This window comes from Nicotiana sylvestris, chromosome 2, assembly GCF_000393655.2.
Source record: "Nicotiana sylvestris chromosome 2, ASM39365v2, whole genome shotgun sequence".
In the NCBI taxonomy this organism is placed as follows: domain Eukaryota; kingdom Viridiplantae; phylum Streptophyta; class Magnoliopsida; order Solanales; family Solanaceae; genus Nicotiana; species Nicotiana sylvestris.
In genome coordinates this window covers 103,181,085-103,208,882 of record NC_091058.1, presented here as the reverse complement: position 1 = coordinate 103,208,882, position 27,798 = coordinate 103,181,085, and the positions used below count along the sequence as shown (strand labels likewise).

The following is a 27,798-nucleotide window of genomic DNA, read 5'->3' as shown; positions in this document are numbered from 1 at the left end:
TCTGCCGCAGTGAACAGTACCCACGCATGAACAGTAACCTCGCGGGGGTAAACAGTGAACAGTGACCTCACGTGCATGAACAGTGCCCCCGCGTGAACAGTACCGAAAATTTCTGGACAGATTTAATGTCCAGCAGTCCGAGTTTGGTCATTTTTTTGACTTCTAAGCTCGGATTTTGGGCGATTTTTAGCAAGAAATCTTGGGAAATCTTGAGGTAAGTCACTTGTGATTATTTCTACTCCATAATATTGAATTATCATCGAATAATCCGACTAGATTACATGTTTTTGAGGAGTAAATTGAAGATTTAGGCCTAGGGATTTGAAAATAAGATTTGAAGATTTGAGGGGTCATTTGAACTCCGATTTTGGTAAATTTTATATGTACGGACTCGTGGAGAGACGGGGAATCCGTTGATGTGACTTTCGTAATTTTTCGAGAAGTGGGCCCGGGGCTCGGGTTTTGCGAATTTCGTGAATTTCGATATTTTTCGAGTCTTTTCGATTGGGTTATATTCCCTTAGCCTATTGTAATGTATTCGTTGTGGTTTTGACCAGATTCGACGCGCGAAGAGGTAAATTCGAGAGGCAAGGGCATAGCGGAGTAGACGTTGGACCGTCTTGAGGTGAGTAATGATTTTAAATGATGCACTGAGGGTTTGAAACCCCGGATTGCACAACATACTGCTATGTTGAGATGAGACACGCGTTGTATGACGAGCGCGGGGTCATTTACTATTGGGGATTGTGACTTGGTCCATCCCAGTTGATATTTTTACCGCGTAATTGATAAAGATTTATTGTTTTTCACTATGATTGGGCTTATTGCCATATTTGGGCTTCGTGCCAATTATCTGAAATCTTTTGTGAATTTACATCACTATTTTCCTCACGAATTGAAATATTATTTGAACTCAGTCCAATTGAATTATATTATTTTGTGAACTCAGCTACATTTATACTCAACTCGAGATTTAATGATATTTATAATGCTGTTGAGCTGAGCACTATTGTTTTACTGATGCCCAAGAGGCTTATGATTATTTTCTGGACTGATTGAGGCCGAGGGCCATACGTGAGGATATGTTGAGTGATGTGAGGAGGCTTTCAGGCCTCGAGTGTTATATGAGGAGGCTTTCAGGCCTCGTGTGTGATATGTGAAGGCTTTCAGGCCTATTGATATTGCGCTTGGGCTGTAGGAGCCCCTCCGGAGTCTGTACACACCCCAGTGAGCGCAGGGTACCTAGGTGAGTTAGGAGTGGGCCTGAGAGGCCGTTGTTGGTGTGTGGTGAGTTGGGAGTGAGCCCGAGGGGCTGATGTTGTGTGCTGGTGAGTTGGGAGTGAGCCCGAGGGGCTGATACTATACTGAGATTTACATAATGGGCCCGAGGGGAAAGTTTTTGATTTATCCTTTCTGTGGAAATTATTTGTCTTTACTGTTTTAAAAGAAGAATTATCTGATACTCACTATTTTACTGTATAACTGATTTTACTGCTTGGGATAGCGCTATATTGTGCCGTTATGAGATTTCATGTTTTCAGTCGTTATTTATTTTTATTACTCACTGTGTCGGAGTACTCACATTACTCCCTGCACCATGTGTGCAGATACAGGCAGAGCTGAGTTCGCTCCTGAGCGCTGATTCTTTCCAGACTAGGCGGTGACTAGGAGTAACGAGGTAGTTGTTGACGTCCGCAGCCCCGTTTTCTCCCTTATCTTTGTATTTATGATAATTCTAGACTTTGTAAAATATTAGTAAACTCTGTAGTAGCTCATGACTTGTGACACCCCGATTTCGGGCTGAGTTGGGAGGGTTTTCCTTGTTCTATCACGTTTATTTCGCATTTTAGATTATATTGCCCATGATTTAGACTTATTCCTGCTAAGTAATTATAAAAAGATATACTGTTTTGTTGATTGGCTGGCCTTGTCCTCACGAGAGGCGCCATCACGACCGGGTTGGAATTTTGGGTCATGACAAGTTGGTATCAGAGCCTAGGTTACTAAGTCTCGCGAGTCATGAGCTGGTTTAGTAGAGTCTCGCGGATCGGTACGGAGACGTCTGTATTTATCCTCGAGAGGCTGCAGAACCTTTAGGAAAACTTCATATTCTTGAATTCTTATCGTGCGTCCTTGATTCAGCTGGAAAAAAAGTAACTCTTACAATTCCATCCACGTGTTCGTATGCGCGAACGAGCGCTCAGTATTAGATGTGCCTTGATGGCTTGTAATTCCCCGGACCATGGGCGAGACGTAATCGCTATGAGTTTGATGTTTGGCCAGTCTGGAGGACTTGAGGCTTAATCCTTGCCTATGGCTTGAGCACCGAAGTGCTGATTGTGCGAGCAAGAGTTTTGAAATTATATGTCCGGTATTGTCCCTATTAGTGGGAATGATGGTTGGATAGCCACGTGAGGAGTATGTTAGTACTGCGAGATATATCTATATGACTTGGAGGTGACGAGGAAGGGCGTCAGGATAATAGATGAACTATTAAGTGTTTGATTTTCATTGTGATCTGATGTGTCGCCCCGAGTTATGGGCGCGTGAAGAATCTTTTCATGTCTCCTGTTTGGAGTGAAGTAAATTTCATGTTACGGTTTGAGTTTAGACTCGGGAAGACTAAGTGATTGTGTAATGTGAATGACGGTGGAAGGTATACAAAAATATTAATTAGAAGTGAAACATGTGGGTTATCTCCTACGGAGTGTTCTACGGTGGTGCGATTCTTATACTGTCTATTAGAAGATCTCATTTACAAGTAAAAAATATGCGTTGAAATCTAAATTTGGTCACCTAGAGAGTGGGCTTAACTGTTATGTGAGTGAATGCAAGAATTGCAGAAGAGTTAAAATTCTAGATGATTTGTGTTTCCACAAGCTTATGAAGGAGTGAGTTCAATCTCACTATGGTATTACGGAAATAATAGAGTATGTGCGTTATGATTTATTGAGTGCGTTTTGATCTGTCTTTGAGCCAAGTTGGGGAGTTTGCTATTAAATAAGTTGATTGCACGATTTTGTACTATATTGGTTCCAGTTTGAGGCGTGTTGGTGAGTCGGTTATTGCTTACGGGGATTAAGGTCGATCAGGCAGTGGACGGGCCTGTTTTTTTATGTTATTGTTTCAAATGATGTCATTACAGGAATTGTCCAGTCTCCCACAGATATGCCTCTGTATTATTTGATCCCGGTTCCACCTATTCTTATGTTTCCTCATATTTTGCTCATTATTTGGGTATGCCCCGAGAGTTTCCTTCTTTACCTGTTCATGTATCTACCCCGGTGGGCGATACTGTTGTTGTGGACCGTGTGTACCGGTCATGTGTTGTGATTATTAAGGGTCTGAAGACCCGAGTTGATCTATTGCTGTTGAGCATGGTAGATTTTGATATTATTCTGGGCATGGATTGGTTTTCTCCATATCATGCTATTCTAGACTGTCATGCTAAGACAGTTACTTTGTCTATTCCGGATGTTCCGAGGATCGAGTGGCGTGGCATGACTGATTATGTCTCTAGCAGAGTAATTTCTTTCTTGAAAGCCCAGCGTATGGTTAGGAAGGGTTATCTATCATATCTGGCTTTTGTGCGGGATGTTGGAGCTGAGACTCCTAGTATTGATTCTGTCCCAGTTGTGAGGGACTTTCCTGATGTATTTCCTGCAGACCTGTCGGGCATGCCGCCGGACAGGGATATTGATTTTGGCATTGACTTAGTGCCGGGCACTCAGCCCATTTCTATTCCGCCATATCGTATGGCACCAGCAGAGCTGAAAGAATTGAAGGAGCAGCTTCAGGAACTCCTAGATAAGGGGTTCATTCGGCCTAGCGTGTCCCCGTGGGGTGCACCTGTTTTATTTGTGAAGAAGAAAGATGGCACAATGAGAATGTGCATTGATTATAGGCAGTTGAATAAGGTAACAGTGAAGAACAAGTATCCTTTGCCTCGCATTGATGACTTATTTGATCAGCTTCAGGGAGCGAGAGTATTTTCTAAGATTGACCTCCGTTCGGGCTATCACCAGTTGAAAATCAGGGAGTCGGATATTCCCAAGACTGCCTTCAGGACTAGATATGGTCACTATGAATTTTTGGTTATGTCTTTCGGGCTGACCAATGCCCCAGCAGCGTTCATGCATTTGATGAACAGTGTATTTCAGCCTTATCTGGATGCATTTGTTATTGTATTCATTGATGATATCCTGGTGTACTCGCGTAGCCAGGAGGAGCATGCCCAGCATTTGCGTGTAGTGTTGCAGAGATTGAGAGAGGAGAAGCTTTATGCAAAATTCTCCAAATGTGAATTTTGGCTAAGTTCTGTGGCATTTTTGGGACACATAGTGTCCAGCGAGGGTATACAGGTTGATCCAAGGAAGATAGAAGCAATGCAGAGTTGGTCTAGACCGTCCTCAGTCACAGAGATTCGGAGTTTTCTTGGGCTAGCAGGCTATTATCGCCGATTTGTTCAGGGGTTTTCTTCTATTGTATCGTCTTTGACCAAGTTGACTCAGAAAGGTGCCCCATTTGTATGGTCCGGCGAGTGTGAGGAGAGCTTTCAGAAGATCTAGGCACTTCTGACCACAGCTCCAGTGTTGGTGTTACCATCAGCTACAGGTTCATACGCGGTATATTGTGATGCTTCCAGAGTTGGGATTGGTTGTGTGCTAATGCAGGAGGGTAGAGTTATTGCTTATGCTTCTCGTCAGTTGAAGCCCCATGAGAAGAACTACCCTGTTCATGATTTGGAGTTGGCTGCTATAGTTCATGCCTTAAAAATTTGGAGGCACTATTTATATGGCGTATCTTGTGAGGTATTCACTGATCATCGCAGTCTTCAACATTTATTTAAACAAAAAGATCTTAATTTGAGGCAGCGGAGATGGCTTGAGTTACTTAAAGACTATGATATTACCATTCTATATCATCCGGTAAAGGCCAATGTAGTGGCCAATGCATTGAGCTGAAAAGCAGTCAGTATGGGGAGTTTGGCTTACATCCCAGTTGGGGAGAGGCCTCTTGCAGTTGATGTTCAGACCTTGGCCAATCAGTTGGTGCGGTTAGATATTTCTGAGCCTAGTCGGGTATTGGCTAGTGTGGTTTCTCGATCTTCCTTATATGATCGCATCAGAGAGCACCAGTATGATGATCCGCATTTGCTTGTCCTTAAGGACAAAGTTCAGCATGATAATGCCAAAGATGTGACTATAGGTGATAATGGCGTATTGAGGATGCAAGGCCGTATTTGTGTGCCCGATGTTGATGGGCTTAGAGATTTGATTCTTGAGGAGGCCCACAGTTCGCGGTATTCTATCCATCCGGGTGTGCGAAGATGTATCAGGACTTGAGACAGCATTACTGGTGGAGGAGAATGAGGAAAGACATTGTGGGATATGTGGCTCGGTGTCTCAACTGTCAGCAGGTAAAATATGAGCGTCAGAGACCGGGCGGTTTGCTTCAGCAGATGATTATTCCTGAGTGGAAATGGGAGAGAGTTACTATGGATTTCGTGAGTGGCCTTCCTCGGACTTTGAAGAATTTTGATTCGATTTGGGTCGTTGTGGATAGGCTGACCAAGTCAGCGCATTTCATTCTGATGTGTACCACATATTCTGCGGAGCGGCTGGCTAGGATCTTTATTCAGGAGATTGTGCGGCTGCATGGTGTTCCAGTTACTATTATTTCGGATAGAGGTACTCAGTTCACTTCTCAATTTTGGAGGACTTTTCAGGACGAGTTGGGCACTCAGGTGGAGTTGAGTTCAGCATTTCATCCTCAGACGGACGGACAGTCCGAGCATACTATTCAAATATTGGAGGATATGTTGTGTGCCTGCGTGATTGATTTTGGAGGTTCTTGGGTTGAATTTTTACCACTTGCAGAGTTTGCCTACAACAACAACTATCAGTCCAGTATTCAGATGGCAACGTATGAGGCCTTATATGGGAGGCGGTGTAGAACTCCAGTGGGTTGGTTTGAGCCCGGTGAGGCTAGGTTGTTGGGGACAGATTTGGTCCATGATGCCTTAGAAAAGGTGAAGGTGATTCAGGAAAGACTTCGCACAGCTCAGTCGCGTCAGAAGAGTTATGCGGACCGGAAGGTCCGAGAAGTGTCATTTATGGAGGGCGAGAAGGTTTTGCTGAAGGTTTCGCCGATGAAGGGTGTTATGAGGTTCGGAAAAAAAAGGGAAGTTGAGTCCGCGGTTTATTGGACCATTTGAGGTACTTAGGAGGATTGGAGGGGTGGCTTACGAGCTTGCTTTGCCGCCTAGATTGTCAGGTGTTCATCCGGTATTCCATGTGTCCATGCTCCGGAAGTACATTGGGGACCCGTCTCATATTTTAGATTTCAGACAGTACATTTAGATGAAAATTTGACTTATAATGTGGAGCCAATGGCTATTTTGAGTCGACAGGTTCAAAAATTGAGATCAAAAGATATAGCATCAGTGAAAGTACAGTGGAGAGGTCGGCCCGTGGAGGAGGCTACTTGGGAGACCGAGCAGAAAATGCGGTGCAGGTACCCGCACCTATTTGAAACTCCAGGTATGTTTCTTAACTCGCTCGAGGACGAGCGTTTGTTTTAGTTGGGGAGAATGTAACGACCCGAACCATCGTTTCCTGTATTTTCGTCCCGTATTCCCCGTTAAATGCTTATTCATGTTTCAATATGTGAACTTGGTGAATTTGAGTCAATTCGGATCGAGTTTGGTATGAAATGGGACAATTAGTCTCTTTAAGGAAGAATTAGTTTGGAAAAGTCAACCGGACGTTGACTTGTGAGTTAGAGGGCTCGGAATTGAATTTTGATGATTCGGTTAGTTTCGGGGGATGATTTAAGGCCTAGGAGCGCAATCGGAATTAATTTTGGAGGTCCGGTGAAGAAATTAGCTCATTTTAGCGAAGTTAGTATTTTGGTGATTTCCGGTTGATAGGTGAAATTTTGATCCGACAATCGGAATGGAATTCCAAGAATTTCTGTAGCTTCGTTATGTCATTTTGGACTTGTGTGCAAAATTTGAAGTCAATCGGACATGATTTGATAGGTTTCGGCATCGGAAATAGAAGTTGAAAATTCTAAAGTTCATAAAACTTGGATTGGAGGTTGATTCATGATTTTAGCGTTGTTTGATGTGATTTGAGGCCTCGAACAAGTCCGCAATGTATTTTGGGACTGGTTGGTATTATTGGTCGGGGTCCCGGGGGCCTCAGGTGTGTTTCGGATGCCCAACGGGTCATTTTTGGAAGATTTTTGCCGTTTTGAGCATAAATGTAATGATCTAAAGGTTCATTTTTAGTTCTAGAGATCCAAATTTGATTTCGAGACTTCCAGAATTTAAATCATGAATTATAGGATTGATCTGGAAATTTTGGTTTAATTTTATCAAGTCGCGATTGGGTTTTTGACGTGAAATGTGAGTTAATTGTTTAACGAGCGAAATGGGTATCGAACTGGGCAAACAAGCTCCGAATTGAGGTTTGATTGAAGGGTTGTGTTTGTATTATTATTTGTGACTCATAGGAACAAGAATCGTCTAATTCCGAGTTTGTATGATGGAGTTAGAGCCATTTTAGTGAAAAATAGCTGTGCTGCAAATTTCTTAAAAGCTGCTGTATTTTCTGCCGCAGTGAACAGTACCCACGCATGAACAGTAACCTCGCGGAGGTAAACAGTGAACAGTGACCTCACGTGCATGAACAGTGCCCCCGCGTGAACAGTACCGAAAATTTCTGGACAGATTTAATGTCCAGCAGTCCGAGTTTGGTCATTTTTTTGACTTCTAAGCTCGGATTTTGGGCGATTTTTAGCAAGAAATCTTGGGAAATCTTGAGGTAAGTCACTTGTGATTATTTCTACTCCATAATATTGAATTATCATCGAATAATCCGACTAGATTACATGTTTTTGAGGAGTAAATTGAAGATTTAGGCCTAGGGATTTGAAAATAAGATTTGAAGATTTGAGGGGTCATTTGAACTCCGATTTTGGTAAATTTTATATGTACGGACTCGTGGAGAGACGGGGAATCCGTTGATGTGACTTTCGTAATTTTTCGAGAAGTGGGCCCGGGGCTCGGGTTTTGCGAATTTCGTGAATTTCGATATTTTTCGAGTCTTTTCGATTGGGTTATATTCCCTTAGCCTATTGTAATGTATTCGTTGTGGTTTTGACCAGATTCGACGCGCGAAGAGGTAAATTCGAGAGGCAAGGGCATAGCGGAGTAGACGTTGGACCGTCTTGAGGTGAGTAATGATTTTAAATGATGCACTGAGGGTTTGAAACCCCGGATTGCACAACATACTGCTATGTTGAGATGAGACACGCGTTGTATGACGAGCGCGGGGTCATTTACTATTGGGGATTGTGACTTGGTCCATCCCAGTTGATATTTTTACCGCGTAATTGATAAAGATTTATTGTTTTTCACTATGATTGGGCTTATTGCCATATTTGGGCTTCGTGCCAATTATCTGAAATCTTTTGTGAATTTACATCACTATTTTCCTCACGAATTGAAATATTATTTGAACTCAGTCCAATTGAATTATATTATTTTGTGAACTCAGCTACATTTATACTCAACTCGAGATTTAATGATATTTATAATGCTGTTGAGCTGAGCACTATTGTTTTACTGATGCCCAAGAGGCTTATGATTATTTTCTGGACTGATTGAGGCCGAGGGCCATACGTGAGGATATGTTGAGTGATGTGAGGAGGCTTTCAGGCCTCGAGTGTTATATGAGGAGGCTTTCAGGCCTCGTGTGTGATGTGTGAAGGCTTTCAGGCCTATTGATATTGCGCTTGGGCTGTAGGAGCCCCTCCGGAGTCTGTACACACCCCCAGTGAGCGCAGGGTACCCAGGTGAGTTGGGAGTGGGCCCGAGAGGCCGTTGCTTGTGTGTGGTGAGTTGGGAGTGAGCCCGAGGGGCTGATGTTGTGTGCTGGTGAGTTGGGAGTGAGCCCGAGGGGCTGATACTATACTGAGATTTACATATTGAGCCCGAGGGGCAAGCTTTTGATTTATCCTTACTGTGGAAATTATTTGTCTTTACTGTTTTAAAAGAAGAATTATCTGATACTCACTATTTTACTGTATAACTGATTTTACTGCTTGGGATAGCGCTATATTGTGCCGTTATGAGATTTCATGTTTTCAGTCGTTATTTATTTTTATTACTCACTGTGTCGGAGTACTCACATTACTCCCTGCACCATGTGTGCAGATACAGGCAGAGCTGAGTTCGCTCCTGAGCGCTGATTCTTTCCAGACCAGGCGGTGACTAGGAGTAACGAGGTAGCTGTTGACGTCCGCAGCCCCGTTTTCTCCCTTATCTTTGTTATTTATGATAATTCCAGACTTTGTAAAATATTAGTAAACTCTGTAGTAGCTCATGACTTGTGACACCCCGATTTCGGGCTGAGTTGGGAGGGTTTTCCTTGTTCTATCACGTTTATTTCGCATTTAAGATTATATTGCTCATGATTTAGACTTATTCCTGCTAAGTAATTATAAAGAGATGTACTGTTTTGTTGATTGGCTGGCCTTGTCCTCACGAGAGGCGCCATCATGACCGGGTTGGGATTTTGGGTCGTGACAATACTACACAGGAAAAACCGGATAAAAATACCACTGAGGGTTTGGCGCGGACCGCGAACAAATGACGCACGGCCGCGTGCACTTCATCCACGCGGACCGCACTGATTAGGTGCGCGGCCGCGTGGGCTTTTGCCTTGAATGATTGAGTCTCTGATACTCTTAGGCGCGGACCGCGTGAAAAGGGGCGCGGACCGCATGAAAAGGGGCGCGGACCGCGCGAATAGGGGCGCGGACCGCGCGAAAAGAGGCGCGGACCGCGCAGCTTGACTTGATGATATCATGGCCTCTGAACTTTCCTGCGTGGCCGCGTGGCAGAACAGTGCGGACCGCGTAGGTTGAACTTGAAGATGTCCAGCTTCTGAACTCTCCTGCGCGGCCGCGTGACAAAACAGTGCGGACCGCGCAGGTCCTTTTGATCACCCCTTCCAGTTATCTTTTGACACTTGGCAGATTTCACTCCTTTTTGAGCCGATCTTTAGTATTTGTCATCTTGTCGCTCAAACCTGCAATCAAGCGCAACTTGTAAGCATTTTGGGACTAATTTCTGACAGTTAATGCACAAAGCTTAGGTAAGAATGGGTATAAAACATGTAGAAATCACAGTTATCGAGAGAGACAATTGGGCAAAATCACTCTCTCCTAATTGATCTTCTAACATTTTTGGTTTTCTTTTGATTAATAGCTATAATTTATCAACTACAATTGTAAAGCTAAGTTATGCTAAAATTATGATTCTAAGTTGTATGCAATACAGAGAAAGGCACTAGGGCCGTGACATGTACCTAGGTGGTCAACTAACGGGTAGAGATTCCTAATGCAAGAATGATGACTATGAGACTTATGTTATAACTGTTGCACTTTTGCACTCACTCTCACACCTCTCGGTAGAGAGAGTGATTTTGCCCAATTGACTCTCTCGAGACCAATTGGGTAAGCCAATTTGCCCAAGCAACTTATGGTTCAAGTTGGGTAATTACTCTCTCGAGGTTTAACCCGTTAATTGGGACTACCATTCTCATGGGTCCATCCCAATTCCTTGTTAGAATTAATCTTGGGGTCATAGACTCTCTTTCTCAAGAAGAGTCAAGACTCACTAAGCTAGACTTAGTGTTTGCAACCACCAAATCTTAATGAAAACATAAGATTAATTCAAATAACAAATACCCAACATCATTCATGCACTAAACAATCACACCCATTAATTACCCATACTAAGGTTGAGCCACAACCCTAGCTAATGGGTTTAGCTAGCCATAATAGGAACAGAATTGAAGAAATAATAGATGAAATTGACATAACAATTAACTACAATGTTAATCTACTCAAATCCACGTTAATACTAGAAGAGATTGCCCAAAATAGGCTAAAATCATGAAATCCCAAGTTCAGCTGCTTTATACTCTCAAAACAGATCTCAAAAATGTTCTCGCACCTGTTTAAATGCTCCTGCCTCCACCCATTTAGTAAAATGATGAGTGAGTACAAGCAGAAACTTTACCCTGTCCTTTTGCTTGTGGTAATGGACCCACGATATCCATTCTCCATTTCATAAATGGCCATGGGGCAATGACCGGGTGTAATAATTCTACAGGTCTATGCATATTGTTACCGTACCTTTGACATTTATCACATTTGGCCACGAAACGTTCTGCTTATTTTTCCATTTTAGGCCAGTAATAACCTGCCCTAATTAAGGTTCTTACCAATGACCTTCCTCCTACGTGATTCCCGTAATGTCCCTCGTGTATTTCTTTCATTACATACTCCGTTTGCGAAGGTCCGAGGCATCTTGCTAAGGGACCACCGAACATTTTACGATATAAATTGCTTTGCTTTAAGCAGTACCGAGCAGCCTTCTTTAGAAGCGCATGAGCTTTCTTCTTATCATCAGAGACGATACCATACTGCAAAAAAGCAACAATCTCGTTCCTCCAATCCCAAGTTAAATTATTAAAATTTACCTCATTCTTATCAGGATCGAGAACTGAATGAAACAAATGTATAACTGAGGCATTTGCATCGCTTGCCACATCAGCTGCAGATGCGAGATTAGTTAGGGCGTCCGCTTCAACATTTTCATCCCTTGGTATTTGTATAACTTTCCAGGTTCGAAATTGCTTTATCAATTCCCGTACCTTTTCTAAGTATTGTTGCATCCTTGCTTCCCTAGCTGTATAAGTCCCCAACATTTGAATAACCAAGAGTTGCGAATCACTCTAAATGATTTATGCCAAGCTCTCATGCTAATTCTAGACCTGCAATCATAGCCTCATACTCCACTTCATTGTTAGTTATGGAGTGACATTTAATAGCTTGTCGAATGGTCTCACCCGTAGTTGGAACCAAGACAATCCTTAAACCTGCACCTTTTACATTAGATGAGCCATCAGTGAATAAAATCCAAGTTCCCGGGTTAGCCCCATTGAATACCTGTAATTCTTTTTTTGCTTCTAATTGCATCTCTTGGCTAAAATCGGCCACAAAATCAGCTAACACTTGTGATTTTATAGCAGTTCTGGGTTGGTATGTGATTTCGCATTCACTTAACTCTATTTCCCACTTAGCTAACCTACCTGATAGCTCATGCTTATGTAATATATTACGTAAAGGGTAGACAGTTACTACGGTGATAGGATGACACTAAAAGTAAGGTCATAACTTTCTAGATGCCATGATTAACGCAAGTGCAAGTTTTTCTAACTGAGGATACCGCGTCTCCGCATCTAACTAAGATTTACTAAAATAGTAGATAGGGGATTATTTACCTTGTTCTTCTCGGACCAAAACACCGCTTACCGCAACTTCCGAAACAACAAGGTAAATGAGTAGTCTTTCCCCAGCCTTTGGTTTTGCCAGCAAAGGTGAATTTGATAAGTACGTTTTCAAATTCCTGAGTGCCTGTTGACATTCCTCATTCCATTCGAAATGATCCTGCTTCTTAAGGGCTGAGAAGAATTTAAAACACTTCTCTGATGATTTAGAAATGAATCTTCCCAAGGCTGCAATTCTCCCTGTTAATCTTTGAACTTCTTTCTTGTTTGAAAGTATATTAGGGATTTCCTCAATGGCCTTGATATGTGCAGGATTTACTTCAATACCACGGTTAGAAATAAGAAAACCCAAAAACTTGCTTGATGCAACGCCAAATGCACATTTTTAGGTATTTAACTTCATATTAAATTTGCGCAAAATTGAAAATGTGTCAGATAAGTGTGATATGTGATCTTTTGAATACTGAGTTTTAACAAGCATATCATCTGTATATACTCCATAGTCTTTCCTAAATGCTTTTGAAATATTTTGGTAACTAACCTCTGATACGTTGCACCTGCATTCTTTAGACCAAAGGGCATTACTTTATCACAGTACGTCCCCCTGTCTGTTATGAATGAAGTTTTTTATACATCTCCCGGATCCATTTTAATCTGATTATAACCTGAATATGCATCTAAAAAACTTAATAGTTCGTGACCTGCAGTTGCATCAATCAATTGATCTATGTGTGGTAGTGGAAAAGAATCTTTAGGGCAGTCTTTATTAAGATCTGTGTAATCTACATAAACCCGCCACTTACCGTTCTTCTTTGGAACTACAACAGTGTTAGCTAACCAGTTAGGATATTTTACCTCACGAATGGAACCAATTTTTAGCAATTTTTGGACTTCTTCCTGAATCACCTGATTCTTGAAAGTTCCTTGCTTTCTTTTCTTTTGCTTGACAGGAGGGTATGATGGATCTTCATTTAGTTTATGGGCCATCACCTCCGGGGGTATTCCTGTCATGTCAGAATGGGACCAAGCAAAGCAATCCACGTTAGTTTTCAAAAATTCAATTAACTTACCTCTCATACCTTGGCTAAGATTGGCTCCAACATAGACTTTTTTATTAGGCCATTGAGCAAATAACATGACAGGCTCTAATTCCTCTATTGTTGTTTTGATATTTTCATTCTCTTCTGGTTCTTGAATGGTATCAGGCCTTGAATCTACATTTGTTTGGCCTTGTTCAGTTGAGGTTTGTGTTGTGGTGACCTCAACTGCCTTTTGTGATTGCTATTTACCTTCATTTCTCGTGCTTGTATCTACAATAGAGTTGATAGCCCTGGCTGTATGTTGATCTCCACGAATTTGACAGATTCCCCATGGCGATGGAAATTTAATAACTTGATGCAAGGTTGAAGGAAGAGCATCCATTTCGTGGATCCATGGTCTCCCAAGAATCATGTTGTAAGCCATCTCCATATCTACCACCTAGAACTTTGTATCTTTAATGACTCCTTCAGCGAATGTGGTGAGTGTTACCTCTCCTTTCGTGAGGACACTAGAATTATCAAATCCAGATAGAGTATGCGCCTTTGGTATCACTTTATCTTCAGCTTGCATCTCACGTAATACTCTCAGTAAAATAATGTTCACGGAACTACCTGGATCAATCAAAACTCGTTTCACATTAGTATCATGTATAATTAAAGATATTACCAATGCGTCGTTATGAGGGGTTAATACGCCATCTGCATCGGCGTCATTGAATGTAATGTTGTCTTCCTCTAAAACATGTCGCACCCGTTTCCCTTGGGTAATTATTACTTTGGAAATTTTGATAGCTGCAGTGTATGATATACCCTTGACGTCTTCACCCCCACTTATAACGTTGACAGTTCTTTTGGGAGAAGGTGGTTTTGGAGGCTCCTACTTGTTCTTCATGTAAGCTTGCTTGCCTTTCTTACTGAACAACTCAGTAAGATACCCTTGTTTTAATAAATGATCAACTTCACTTTGTAAAAATCTGCAATCTGCTATTTTATGTCTGTGGTCATTATGAAACTCGCACCAATGGTCAGGGTTGCACCTGTTTGGATTCGATCTCATTTCCTTTTATCCATCGAACCTTATCTCCAATGCTTCTCAAAACGGCTACGAGCTCGGAGGTGCTGGCGTTGAAGTTGTAACCACCGAATTTCGCTTTTAAATTTCTATCATCATCTCGTGACTCATAGTTATTTCGCTCGTTCCTGAATCTTGATGAAGAACCCGATTCTCTGTTTCTTGATCTGTGATCGTACCTTTGATAATCCTACTTTGACCGTGAATCCTTTCCCCCAGGTCCCATGTAAGGCTCGTACCTATTTTTACCGAATATTTTTTCGATCTCCGCACGTCTCGAACTTACCTTTTCTTCTTTTTGAAATCGTGGAACAGTATCTTCCTCAATCCTCAGCTTCGTGCTATACCTGTTATAAACATCATTCCACGTTGTAGCTGGGAATTCTCGAAGGCTTTCCTTGAGCCTCCTTATAGCTTCCGAGCTTTTTTCATTCAAATTACTTGTGAAAGCTATAGCAGCCCAGTTGTCAGGTACACGCGGCAATGTCATTCTTTCTCGTTGAAATCTGTCCACGAATTCTCTAAGCAGTTCTGAGTCCCCTTGCTTGATTTTGAAAATATCCTCCATTCTTTTCTCTACTTTTTGAGCTCCCGAGTGTGCTTTGATGAAAGAATCTGCAAGCTCAGCAAAAGAATTTATACAATTTTCGGGTAAAAGAGAATACCATATTAGCGCTCCTTTGGTGAGTGTTTCACCAAATTTTTTGACTAATACTGATTCAATCTCCTGCTTAGTCAAATCGTTGCCTTTTACACCTGTCGTGAATGCAATCACGTGATCTCGTGGGTCTGTTGTTCCATCATATTTTGGAATATCAGGCATTTTGAACTTTTTTGGAATTGGGAATGGAGCAGCACTAGGCTTCCAGGGTTGTTGCGAATATCTATCCATATCTACCCTTTTGATTATGGGCGGCACCCCGGGTATCTGCTCTATGCGCTCACTTTGCTCCTTGAGCTGTTTCTGCAAGGTTAGTACTAAGTTTTGTAAATTTGAATTAATTAAATTACCTGGTTCTCCATCCTGCGATTCACTGGGGGTTCCACCGCTGCCTGAATTAACAAGCCCGGAACGAGGGTTCTCTAGAGTGTTGTTATTTGGAGTAGGTGTGGGGGGTGCAGCAGGTAACTGGCTAACCAAGGCCTGAACGACTTTATTGACCTATGCGGTAATAAGTTTTTGCAAAGCCTCATCCATAGCTTCAACATTTTCGAATTGAGCCTGTCCATCAGTATGAGATCCCTCAGGAGTGCCTTCACGAGATCGCCGAGGAGAGCCTTGTGGAGAAATAATCAGTGCGTTATTATCCTGAGGGTCTCTCTGAAGTTGTTGGTTTATTTGGTTTTCTTGGTTTCCTTGAATGTTGTCATTGTTGTTCGACATAGTTGATGCAACAAGGAAAGTTAAGCGAAAAGAAAATAGATTATCATATTCCCGGTAACGGAACCAATTTGTTTAACCAAAAAATGAAATTTTAGTCAAAGCTAGAATTTAGAAGAACACGGGTTACTGATAATCAAAAGAGTGTATAAAAGGAAGTAATTTAGGTAGCAAGAGAGTAATCAAGAGAAAAACAAGTAAACCAAAGTTTATATCAATAGTATTTCGTGTCCTCACAATTGATCAGATGTCTCCCTTTTATAGATATCTTGGAGATATACGTTTTGCCCAAATCATAATGAGGCTATTATGAGTAATTAAAGACATTTAATGCTACGTTACATAATCATTATATTCAATACAAATTCTCTAACGTATTCCACATTTAATGCCTATTAAATGCTGTATCTGCACTCTTTTCTATTGTCAGATTCATTCCTTTTGATTCTCGGACATAAATGACTTAGATAGGTACGGGTGTTGGGTTATTTGTATTCCTGCCCGTGCCTCTTCCTCTGCCATTTGCTCGTATCTATTGCAACTCGTGCCTCTTGGCTAGTTGTAATTCTTTGACCATTTGCCCAGTCTATGTGTTTAGATATGTATTCGACACGTTACCTTTATATTTAAATACAAATTTTTTCAATACACCACCCATTCCGACCATTCCCCGCAACCACTTGGAAAATGTTTACAACGTGGTCACGCCTCACGGTCGCGATCGGAAACAGAGATCATCAGATGGTGAGTAACATTCTATTTATTTGGTTCAAGGTTTATTCCACTGTGAGTCGTGTATATGAATCGTCTGAGTATAAACAAGGTTTATTTGTGTTACTGTCTTGCTGTTAAAGTAGTTCCAATGTTGGTCTTCGACATAAACTTTATAAGTGTAACTAGGTTATAATTCCAGACACTTTGAGGAACAATAATGGTAAACAATTCACTGTAAACAAGGCTTATAAAAAGGAGGACATGGTGCAGACTGGGGAGCAGCCAAAATTTTGGATAAAAATATGGAAGTGTCCAGCCCCAACCAAGGTGAAATGTTTCACTTGGTTGGTGGCAAAGAGAGCTTGTTTAACACGTGAAGTATTGAAGAGAAAGGGAAGCATCATAGTATCCAAATGTTATCTTTGCAATGAAATAGATGAAACCAACAACCATCTTTTTCTTCATTGCAAATTCACAGCACAACTTTGGTCTTTGTTCTTCTACCTGACAAAGACTAATTGGCTATGCCAGTATGCCTGAGCATACTGCAGATCTACTAAGTTGTTGGATTAGAAGTAGCAAGATCCAGAAAAAGTGGTGGAGGATTATCCGTCATTGTAATTGATGGACTATTTGGAAAGAAAGGAATGCTGGGTGTTTTGAAGATAGATCCAATTCCATTCAGATAGTCACATAGAACTGTATAGTGTCTTTCTACTTTTATAAATCCTTTTGTAAATTTATTAAGATCACTGTAAGTATTTCTTTTCCTCTTTCTGTCTTCAGTTCAACTCTTTTTGATGGTCTCCAGCGCTGAGGAATTCAAATTTACCGGTTTCAAAAAAAGAAAAGTTCATAATAAGAATTGCACCTTAGGCTCTTGGCCTCATCCAGTCTTTTTCTCCTTCAGTTCAACATGACATATATATCATAAATTATGAAAAGAAAAAAATTGCACTGCTAACTCACACACAATTTGTCTTAAAATTATAACTCGAAGACAATTTTAAAAAATATTGAGACAAATTTGAACAATATTTGCAAAGACTTCATTAAAGAAGCTAGCAAACTTACTCCTCTTCATCCCATTTTTTCTTGAGAAAAAATTTCAGCTTGCTGACTAGGGTTGGCAGCTAAATTCAATCTTCTCTTCATCCCGTACTGAGACACGACCAATCCGAATAGCATATAGCAATGATACAAGCTTCGGGTACATTCCCTACAAGATATTAGGCTGAGGGGAGAAATACAATAATGAATTTATTGAAAAAACTGAACAAGAGTCTTTCTAATCTTTTTCCTACAAAACTCCTTCAATGCAGTTATAGATGAACTCAAGTTCTTCCTAGTTTCCTCGATCTTTGCTTCCTTTCCCTTGTCTGGGGTTGCCATCTGTTATCAATGAAATTGGCCACAATAATTTTTAAATAAATGAAAGCAGGTAAAGTGCACAAGAAATGCAGCATGCTCAAGAAAGCCAGTGAGGGTCGTGGGTGGTAATGACACATAAATGGAAACAGGTAAAGTGCAGAGGAAACATAGACACTCTAGACTTGTGCTCATCATTTTGCGGGTAGAGTGTACACAGACCTTAACCCTACGTAGTAGCATGAAGAGGTTGTTTCCAATAGACCCTCGGCTCAAGGAGATATAAAAAGGAGACAGTAATAACAAGAAGTAACAGTAACAAGATAATAAGATAAACAAAGCAAAGGAAACAATCTGGTGGTAAAAAATTCCGCGTTTGTCGAGAAAAGCAAGGTATAATGTCTTCTAAAGACTCGAACTTATAAGCATGGAGATTGTCATTCCAAATCCTTGACTCTACTTTCAAATGATAGTCGTAGTTGAGACATATCTCCTACTCTCACCGCAGAATATGTTTCACAACATTTCAGTAGTTAATTCCCTCTAATAGATTTTTTTTTGCCTTCATCTAACAGCTCTAGGAGTTTCACAAAGAGAGGAAACAAGTCAGAAGTAGAATATGTTTTCTTTATCTAATCTAACCTCACCCACCAAAGAGGAAACTTTATGCATAGCTTTCAGCACAATGTGGCAGTAAACACAAGTTATCGGCATTTTTTGGACTTGAGGAAGGTTAGTTATCACCCATGCACATGGAACAACACCACTGAGTAGTAATCCCAAAATAAGAACTCTTTTGTTCAAACTTTTTGTAAATTTAAGTGCAAATAACAATCAGAGGCGGACCCAGGATTCAGTGATCGCGGGGCACCATGACATTCAATATAAATTTATCATTACTCATAAAGATTGATACGGGGACATATGCTAATATTTAACTATTTCTTGAAGACATTTGCAATCATATATGAATTTTTTGCGGAAGTTATCGGCTGTCGGTGACCCCTCTCGTTAAAGTATGTGTCCGCCTCTGATAACAATGCTCCTTTTGTTATTGTTGTATAATGTATTTAAATGACACAATTTACCACTATGTTCCAAGATATAAGAGACTGAGGTTATTATTCAGTTTAAATATACTACTTGAGCGAGTAAAGAATTTCTTCCTTCATATATTCATATTTTGGTTATACGAAGACAGAGGTTTGTCTAATCGCTTAGCACTCGGAGAAACTAAATTAAAATTAAAAAAATCTTCCCTTTCTTCTGAAGGCTTCAGATTATCTTGAGCTTTATCATTGTACTACCATATTAAACAAATGCACTCCTTAATTACCTAACCAGTGAATGGGAAAACATTCTTTAATTATAGTCCAAAGATAAATGATGGTAGGTTATAATTGCGTATTTTAGTCGCTTATTACATTCTAATTTACTGTACTTTAGTTGAGTTTGAGATTTAATCGCTAGTATTTTGCACTAACTGTGTGTTTTATGCCTTGTAGGAGTGATTCCGAGCTATATAGATGTTATGGAATGAATTCAAGTGATTTGGAGTTTTGAAGTCTGAGTAAAAGCCCAAGGAATTAAGTCAGGATCGTGTTCGGGGGTCAAATTTGATAGTTAAGAACGAATGAAGATTCGAGTAGGCATATTACGCACTGTCTAGTAAAATGGACATAACTTTTTGCTCCGAACTCCATTTGGGCTATATAATATATAGTTGGAAATTAACTCAAAGGGCTACAACTTTCATGTTTTACGTTTTTCCAAATTCCAAACGAAACAAGGTGAAAAATGCGGTCGAATTCGCAACCGCTGACCTAGACGCGGACTGATCAGGCAGTGCACTGGGAAAATACCGCGCCCGGACCGCGACCGTGAGCGTCCAAACCTGAAATCCTTTTTCGCGTAGGAGAAAGTATAATTGTTTGGGCCCGACCCTACTTGGTATATATACATGGAAAACGGTATTTTGATGAGGGAGGACATATTTTTGACACAGATTCGACTTAAGGAGGCAGAGACACAATAGGAGCAAGGCGAGGAATTCTTCTACGAGTTTTTCCTCCCTCTTCCTATTTTTCATTGTTGGTTATGACTTTTAGTATTGTAGTTTTACATACTATTATGAATAGCTAATTTGTTATCTTGGGTTTTGATGGAACCTTTTGTAGGATAAATTCTTGTTATGTTTTTATATCATTGAGCCGTTGGATTTCTCCACTTGTTCAACTACGTGTTTATTGTTGTTAATTGAATGGCCATAGATTGAGTGTGCCTATTTATTATGTGTTGCTTGAGAAAGGATACATATTTAGGTGGTTGTTGAACAACGTCACTCCTAACGTATGTGAGAAATCAATACAACGGGTTTAAAGGCAGGTTTAGAAATAGTAAAACCTTGACGTGGTCATAATGAGCGGTTAGATAAAGCTAACTAGCGTAGTTCGAGAGAATATGTCTAGTAAATTGTTGTAGTTGCTCGAGAGAGAATTACGGCACTTAAAATGCTCACGATCAGTAGAGAATACATAGGCAAAATTGTAGGGAATATAGCTAGAAGGATTCCGACAATTGGGGAAATCATAACTAGACCTCCTTAATTTAGTCTCCAACACTTTGTCTCGTTAGTTGATAATTTTACCGCTTTCTAGTATTTGCTAGTTAATTAGTTAGAAATATAAATCTCGATCTTTACAATTTAGAAAATTGTTCAAACTTGTCTTTTTAGTGATATTAAATAGATATAGCTAAGCCTTAGTTCTCTGTAGTATTCGACTCCAAACTTTTAGACCGGATTATATTTGCAGTGACCGTCTATCCTTTTTAGGACTGGAGTTGGGCGTGATCACTAAACTACATCTTCATGCTACCACATTGAGGAGCAAAAAAAAAAAGTGTCTGAACTATTTCAAAATTAACAAGTTATATCCTCCTGTTAGTTTTTGTGAAATAGAACTAACAGCTGCAACATAAATACCATCCCAACTTTGTATATCTAAAGAAAATATAGTCCATTGAGGCAATTTCCCATATTCTAGTTTAGTTATGTTCGTACCTGAACTGATATATTAAAAAATTCAAAATAGTAAATAAGTAATATGGACGATGTGATAAAACATAACTTGACGGTCAACTAAGTGAATATAATGGTAAGGAAACAATTTACTATGCAAAAGCATATCAAATAAATCATTCTATAAATCATAGGACCTCAAATTCAAACAAATGATACACATTAACTTCATTATTATGTATTACATGTTTGGCAATGCAAAATCTTTGTTAATAGAGGCGACTTAATTAGAAAGTCAAAATTAACTAAATCACACACACACATACAAAAATCTTAGGATTTAATTATGCGCTTTCAAATGTTACAAAATAAAATTTAAGCAAAAGAGGTGGTATTTGCAACATGGTCACTTTTGAAGGAAAGAGGTTGTTTATGAATGACCGTATATGTGAAGTGAGAAGGAAAATAAAGGTAATACTTTTATTTTGACGACTGTGGTATCCAGGCTAGTTTAGATACACCTCGCCTAATTTCATGAGATACCTGCTACATCCCGCTAGCACAGGTATCGGGTAACTCTATCTACCAAGACTTGGACATATGGAAAGAAATCACCTAGTAATTTTACCTTTGCTGGGATGAACTCGAGGCCTCATGGTTATCAACCTACTTCACTAATCACTAGGTCACACCCTTGAATTCCAAATAAGGATAATTATGTCTACATGAGCAAAACCATCTATGAAAGAGGAACTAAAGCATAAATATAATTTTGAGAACTCGAGGAAACTGACCTAACCTCGAACGATAAGGGAGGTCCATGAATTAACCCTTGGAGACATTACGTACATGATATTGTTCATGTACACACTATCCTGTCAGACCTCACTTGTGGAATTACACTGAGTTTGTTGTTGTTGTTTTGTTCACGAGTTATGGGTTTACCTTATGCTCCCATCCAGAGTTCACATTTAACTCTGTTGCTTAGGACACTGATGCATAAACACGTAAAAAAAAATAAAGAATTCCAAATATTACGAAGTTGAAACTTTTTTTTTTGGGGAGGAAGAGAATATAGGCATTCATTTAGCCGGAAGTTGAACTTTCTTTTATAAGAGAAATCCCGAAGGCTAAGAGCATAGTTCAAAACTCGATAGATATTGGACCCATCCCTCTACACTTCTCCACTTAAATATGGCTTCTATCTACGGCAAGGTAGGAATTCATGATGCGGGCCTAATTCATACATCACACTACGCCCTTACCGCTGTGAAAAGAGTGAAGAGTTACTTGAATAACAAAATACAATTAATATGAATGGCTATATCTTTATAACAGCTTGATCTTTCACAAAAGGAAAGTTCGGCATGTAAAGAAATGGGTCAAGTGAACCAAAGGGGACAAGATAGGATAGTGAAGACACTGAAGACCTTCACTTATCAAACTGAAAATCTAATGAGGGGTTGAGGAAGTACTTCTAAAAGAACTGTTTTCCTAATGATCCGAAATAAAAGTTCATCAAAAGTGAGATCCTTTACCGATCAAATGAAATAATAATGAGGGATTGAAGAACTATTACTCTAAAGAACTGTGTTACTTATGATCCTAAAAATAAAAGTTCATTAAAAGTGAAAAACATCTGAGGTAATAAAGCAAAAAAAAAAGAGTAGAAAAGGAGCTTTTTTACTCTCGGATGGGTATTGCCTTTCAAGCAAATTTATTGCATCTTTTTTACTCCTCTATTCCTCGTCTCATTCCCACCTTAACTGACCGTTCTCTCTCATGGATGCACTCTAGAACAAAAATCTTCAGGAATATAAATACTACTATTATGCTATATTATCTACCAAATTAAGCCGTCAATTAATTATTATTTATTAAAATTTGAGATATAAGTCGTCATTAAACAATAAGCGCGAATTAACTATAAAAAGAGCTCAAACCTTGAGGGAAACCAATTGCAAGAACTCAGCTTGAAACTAGAGGAAAAATCCCTTTACCGTACAGTGATCTCAAAAACCCTACAACTAAGTAGAAATTTTATGATTCTTCACGAGTGCAAACTCAGAATGTTACGACGTCTCTAGATTAGACCGAAAAGAGAAAGAAGATGAGCTCACCTAAAGAGCAAATGAGAAGAATTGCTCTTGAACAGCTTGCTCGAGTAGAACTCAATAGAGTTCTGAAAAACAGGGATGAGAAATAGAAGAGAGAAAAGAGAGATTTTATTCCAAACTATCTGATAATTCCTCCAAAATGGGAAAAATATCCCCTATATAGAAAAGGTGGGAAAGTTAGTTATAACTAACTTTTAGATCCCAACAGTTGCTTATTCCTGCGCGCGTGCTAGTCACGTGAATTGTAACTAACTAACAGCCAACAGCTAATGATCAACAACTAACAACTATTACAATGAATTGAGTTGAATTGGAAAGAGGCTTCTTTTAGACTTTTAGAATCGTAACAATACTCCCCCCTTCAAATAATCCTTGTCCTCAAGGATTGAATTGGGGAAATCGATGCTTGAGGTCGTGGTATTCTTCCCATGTGCTATCCTCCGGGGTTGCGTTAAACCACTTGACTAAAACTTGGGAAACAACTCTCCCATTCTTCTGAATCATCCGTCGATCAAGTATGGCTTCAGGTTCTAGCAAGACATGACCATCCTCTGAGAGTACTACAGGTAAAGTGACTGAGGCTGAGTGAGATCCTATCTTCCTCTTCAGCTGGGAGATGTGGAAAGTAGAGTGGATCTTGGTACCAGCAGAGAGGTCCAAGGTGTAAGCTACAGATCCCACCCTAGAAAGAATTTGGAAAGGGCCAAAATATTTGGAGGAGAGCTTTTGAAACCCATGTTGTTTAAGAGATAGTTGTCTGTAAGGCTATAGTTTAACATAAACCCAATCACCAATGGAATATGTCCTGTCAGTTCTGTGTTTATCAGCTTGAACCTTCATTCTATTTTGAGCCTTCTCCAATTGAAACTTCAACAATCGCATAGTGGCTTCTCTAGCTTGAAGACTCCTGTCGACCACATCCAGCTAAGAATCAAAACTCATGTAAGGGAGCAAGGGAGGAGGTTTTTGGCCATAAACTGCTTCATATGGAGTCATGTTTATGCTGGAATGATAAGTTATGTTGTACCACCATTCAGCTAAAGGTAATCATTGGGGCCAAGACTTGAGTTTTTCAAATGTCATGCATCTAAGGTAGCATTCCAAGCATCTGTTAACAACCTCAGTTTGACCATCTGTCTGAGGGTGGTAACCAGTGGAAGTTAGTAGTGATACCTTCTGCAATCGAAATAACTCTTTCCAAAATTTGCTTGTAAAGACAACATCTCTGTCAGATATTATTGATTTAGGCATTCCATGTAGTTTGAATACCTAATCCATGAACAACTGAGCTACATCTAAGGCAGTATAAGGGTGTTTAAGGGGCATGAAGTGAGCAGCCTTGCTCAATCTATCAACCACCACAAAGATCACCTCCTTGCCAGCAGCTTTTGGGAGTCCCTCAATAAAATCCATTGAGATATCTTACCATACCTTATCAGGTATGGGGAGAGGCTGAACGAGACCAGGATAGGCTGCATTGTCACTTTTTCATTTTTGACATACATCACATGCTCTTATATAAGGATAGACATCCTGCTTCATCTTTTTTCATTAAAAATCCTGTTTGAGCCTTTTTAAAGTTGTTGTGATGCCAGAGTGGCCACCATAAAGCTATCATGGTAAAAGGAAATAAGTTGGTTTCTGACTGTAGCATCAACTCCCACCAACAATTTGTTCTTCCTGCTTAGGACTCCATTGGGGAACCTGTAATAAGGTTTGTCAGCATGTCCATCTTGAATGGATTGGATAATGTGCTGAAGTGTAGGATCTTGCCTCCATGATGCTTTACTTTGTCTAAGAGATCTGAATTGACACCTAAGATGCTATAGAGTTGGATGGACTCTTCTTTTCTGGATAAAGCATCATCCACAATGTTCTCCTTGCCCTTCTTGTAAGCTATAGAATAATCATAGCCAAGTAGTTTGACTAGCCACTTCTGTTGACTGGGAGTGGTAATTCTTTGCTCCAATAAGTATTTGAGACTGTGATGGTTGGTTTTGATGATGAAGGGCCAAGCAGATATGGCCTCCACTTTTGCACAGCAAAAACTAGTGCCAAAAGTTCCCTTTCATAGACATACAATGCTTTATTCTTGTCTGATAACCCCTTGCTGAAAAAAGCAATTGGCTTGTTGTCTTGTGCCAACACAGCTCTAATTCCTCCACCTGAAGCATCAGTTTCCACTGTGAATTCTTTTGAAAAATCTGGAAGAGCTAACACAAGAGCTGAAGTGATAGCTAGTTTCAGATCTTGGAATGCAGTAGTTGTTGTAGGGTTCCACTGAAAGTTACCCTTTTTGAGCAGATCATTGAGAGGCCTAACAATGATTCCATATCCCTTGATGAACCTCCTATAGTAGCCTATCAATCCTAGGAACCCTTTTATCCCCTTAATAGAGGTAGGTAATGGCCAATCTAACACTCCCTGAACCTTGTGCTGGTCCATAGCTACACCATGCTCAGAAATGATGTGACCTACATAGTCAATCTGTGTGACCCCAAAAGCACATTTACTTTGTTTAATGTACAAAGTATGGATCCTAAGGACCTTGAAAGCTTCCTCCAAATGTAACAAATGATCCTCCCAGTTCTGATTATATATCAAGATGTCATCAAAAAAGACTAGGATAAATTTTCTGAGATAATCATGAAAGATCTGGTTCATTAGGCTTTGAAAAATAGAGGGAGCATTTGTTAATCCAAAAGGCATAACCAAGAATTCATAATGGTCATAATGAGTTCTAAATGCAGTTTTAGGAATGTCTGGTTCAAACATTCTAATTTGATGGTAACCTGACCTTAAATCTAGCTTAGAGAAGTATTTGGCACCATGTAGCTCATCCAGCAATTCTTTAATCACAGGGATAGGGAATTTATCCTTTACTGTGCAGCTGTTTAGTTCCCTGTAATCCACACATAATCGTCATGATCCATCCTTCTTCTTTACCATCACAATAGGAGAAGAATAGGGGCTAGTACTGGGCCTGATAATACCAAAAGCTAGCATTTCATTCACCATCTTCTCAATCTCATTTTTCTGAATATTAGGATACCAGTAGGGCCTGATGTTGATAGGGTCTCCCTTCCTTCAAGGTAATCCTGTGGTCATGTGATCTAGAGGGAGGGAGTTGTGTTGGTTCCTCAAACAAATCACTGTACTTTTGCAATATAACTTGCAGATTCCAGCTCATACTTGGTTCCTTTGGCAACCCTTACAATGTAAAGAAGCTAACCTCCACTCCTTGTTGCTGACTTTCCAAGAATAACCCCACAATGTAAAGAAGCTCATACACAATTTTGCAGGCTTGGCTAGTAGTTTGTTCATGCTGGTATGTGGAATCATCTTAGTTGCAGGAGGTTGGATCTCTCTCAATGATACTTTATGTCCCATGATGCTGAATTCCATTCGAAGTTTCTTGAAATTCCACATAATGTCACCTAGTGTGATTAGCCATTGGATTCCCAAAACCATACTACAATCCCCTATTGGTAGCACCAACATATCAGAATCAAAAGAAACACCCTGCATTTTCCAAACCAACTTCTTACAGATATAATTACTTTGCATCCTTTTTCCATCAGCAACAGATACATCAAAAGGAGATATAGATGTCAAGACACATCCCAACTTCTTGACAATGTTAAGGTCCAAAAAATTGTGGGTGCTACCAGTATCAATTAGAACCTGTACAGCCTTGCCCTTAACTGATACAGCTACCCTCATAGTTCTGAAGTCATGTAATCCATTTATGGCATGGACTGAGACATGAGGTAAAATGGATCCCTCAGCATCAGTCTCTAACCCTTGGCCTATCATTGTTAACAATTGTGCTGGATCAAACATCACTTCCTCTTCCAACTCCACCTCTTCTATTCCTTCCTCCGCCTTCATAGAAAACAATTGCCTCTTATTCTTACATACATGCCCAAAGCTATACTTCTCATCACAATTGTAACATAGGCCTTTACTCCTTCTCTCCTCCATTTCAGCAGGAGTCAATCTCTTGGCATTTCTGTAGGTAGGTTTTAGGGATGGGGTATGGTTATGTGGTGTTTTATTGGAAGGTTGGGTGAATTTGGTAGGGGCATAAGGTTGAGAAAATTGAAAGTTAGAAAGGAGTTTTTGGAGGTTTTTGGTTGAATAGGATGGGACTGTGGTGGTCATAAAAACTTGCTTCTGTACTACCAAGGTCTGTTCCTGAATTTTAGCTAGACTAATTGCCTTAGCTAAAGTCCTAGGTGCTAACATTTTAACGGGAAACCCAATTTCTGGTTTCAATCCCCTAATAAAGCAACTAACAACATATTCTTCTGATAATTCCACCCTAGTTAGCAGTTCATCAAACAAATCAACATAGTCTTGTACTGAACTTACCTGTCTTAGATCCTTGAGATCTCCCATGGGATCATCAAAAAGTTCAGATCCAATCCGGCGTATAAGCATGCTACATACTCACCCCAACGAGGCCAATCTCTAGTCATCATGTGCTTCATGTAAGATTGATGCCATTGTAGTGCTCTGCCTTCCAGCTTGCACGAAACGGCTCGCACCTTAGAATCCTCAGGTATTTCCTCGTACACAAAGATCTCCTCACATTTGTACAACCAATCCTTCAACCCTACCCCATCGAAAACAGGAAATTCAGTGTGGTACTCACGATTAGGATGTTGATGGCCTCTAGGATGATGGCCTACCACATCTGGCCTTTCATTTTCCACA

The 27,798-nt window shown here is 40.1% G+C and overlaps 1 protein-coding gene and 1 long non-coding RNA gene across 3 annotated transcripts; one reads left to right on the top strand and one right to left on the bottom strand.

The window, feature by feature from the left end:
* Positions 1–555: 555 nt before the first annotated feature.
* On the top strand, positions 556–9,364 carry LOC138886367 (uncharacterized). Of its 2 annotated transcripts, none has more exons than XR_011405069.1 (3): positions 556–625; positions 1,608–1,678; positions 9,224–9,364. It is a non-coding gene; the product is annotated as an uncharacterized lncRNA (long non-coding RNA). The 2 variants fall into 2 exon arrangements; XR_011405068.1 differs by lacking the exon at positions 9,224–9,364 and adding an exon at positions 8,173–8,240.
* Positions 9,365–25,005: 15,641 nt separating this feature from the next.
* LOC138885340 (uncharacterized) lies at positions 25,006–27,522 on the bottom strand. Its single transcript, XM_070166281.1, has 2 exons — positions 26,312–27,522; positions 25,006–25,981 (listed from the first exon to the last, which is right to left on the bottom strand). Exons 1-2 carry the CDS (start codon positions 27,520–27,522, stop codon positions 25,006–25,008), a joined length of 2,187 nt encoding a protein of 728 aa, XP_070022382.1.
* Between the last annotated feature and the right edge of the window lie 276 nt (positions 27,523–27,798).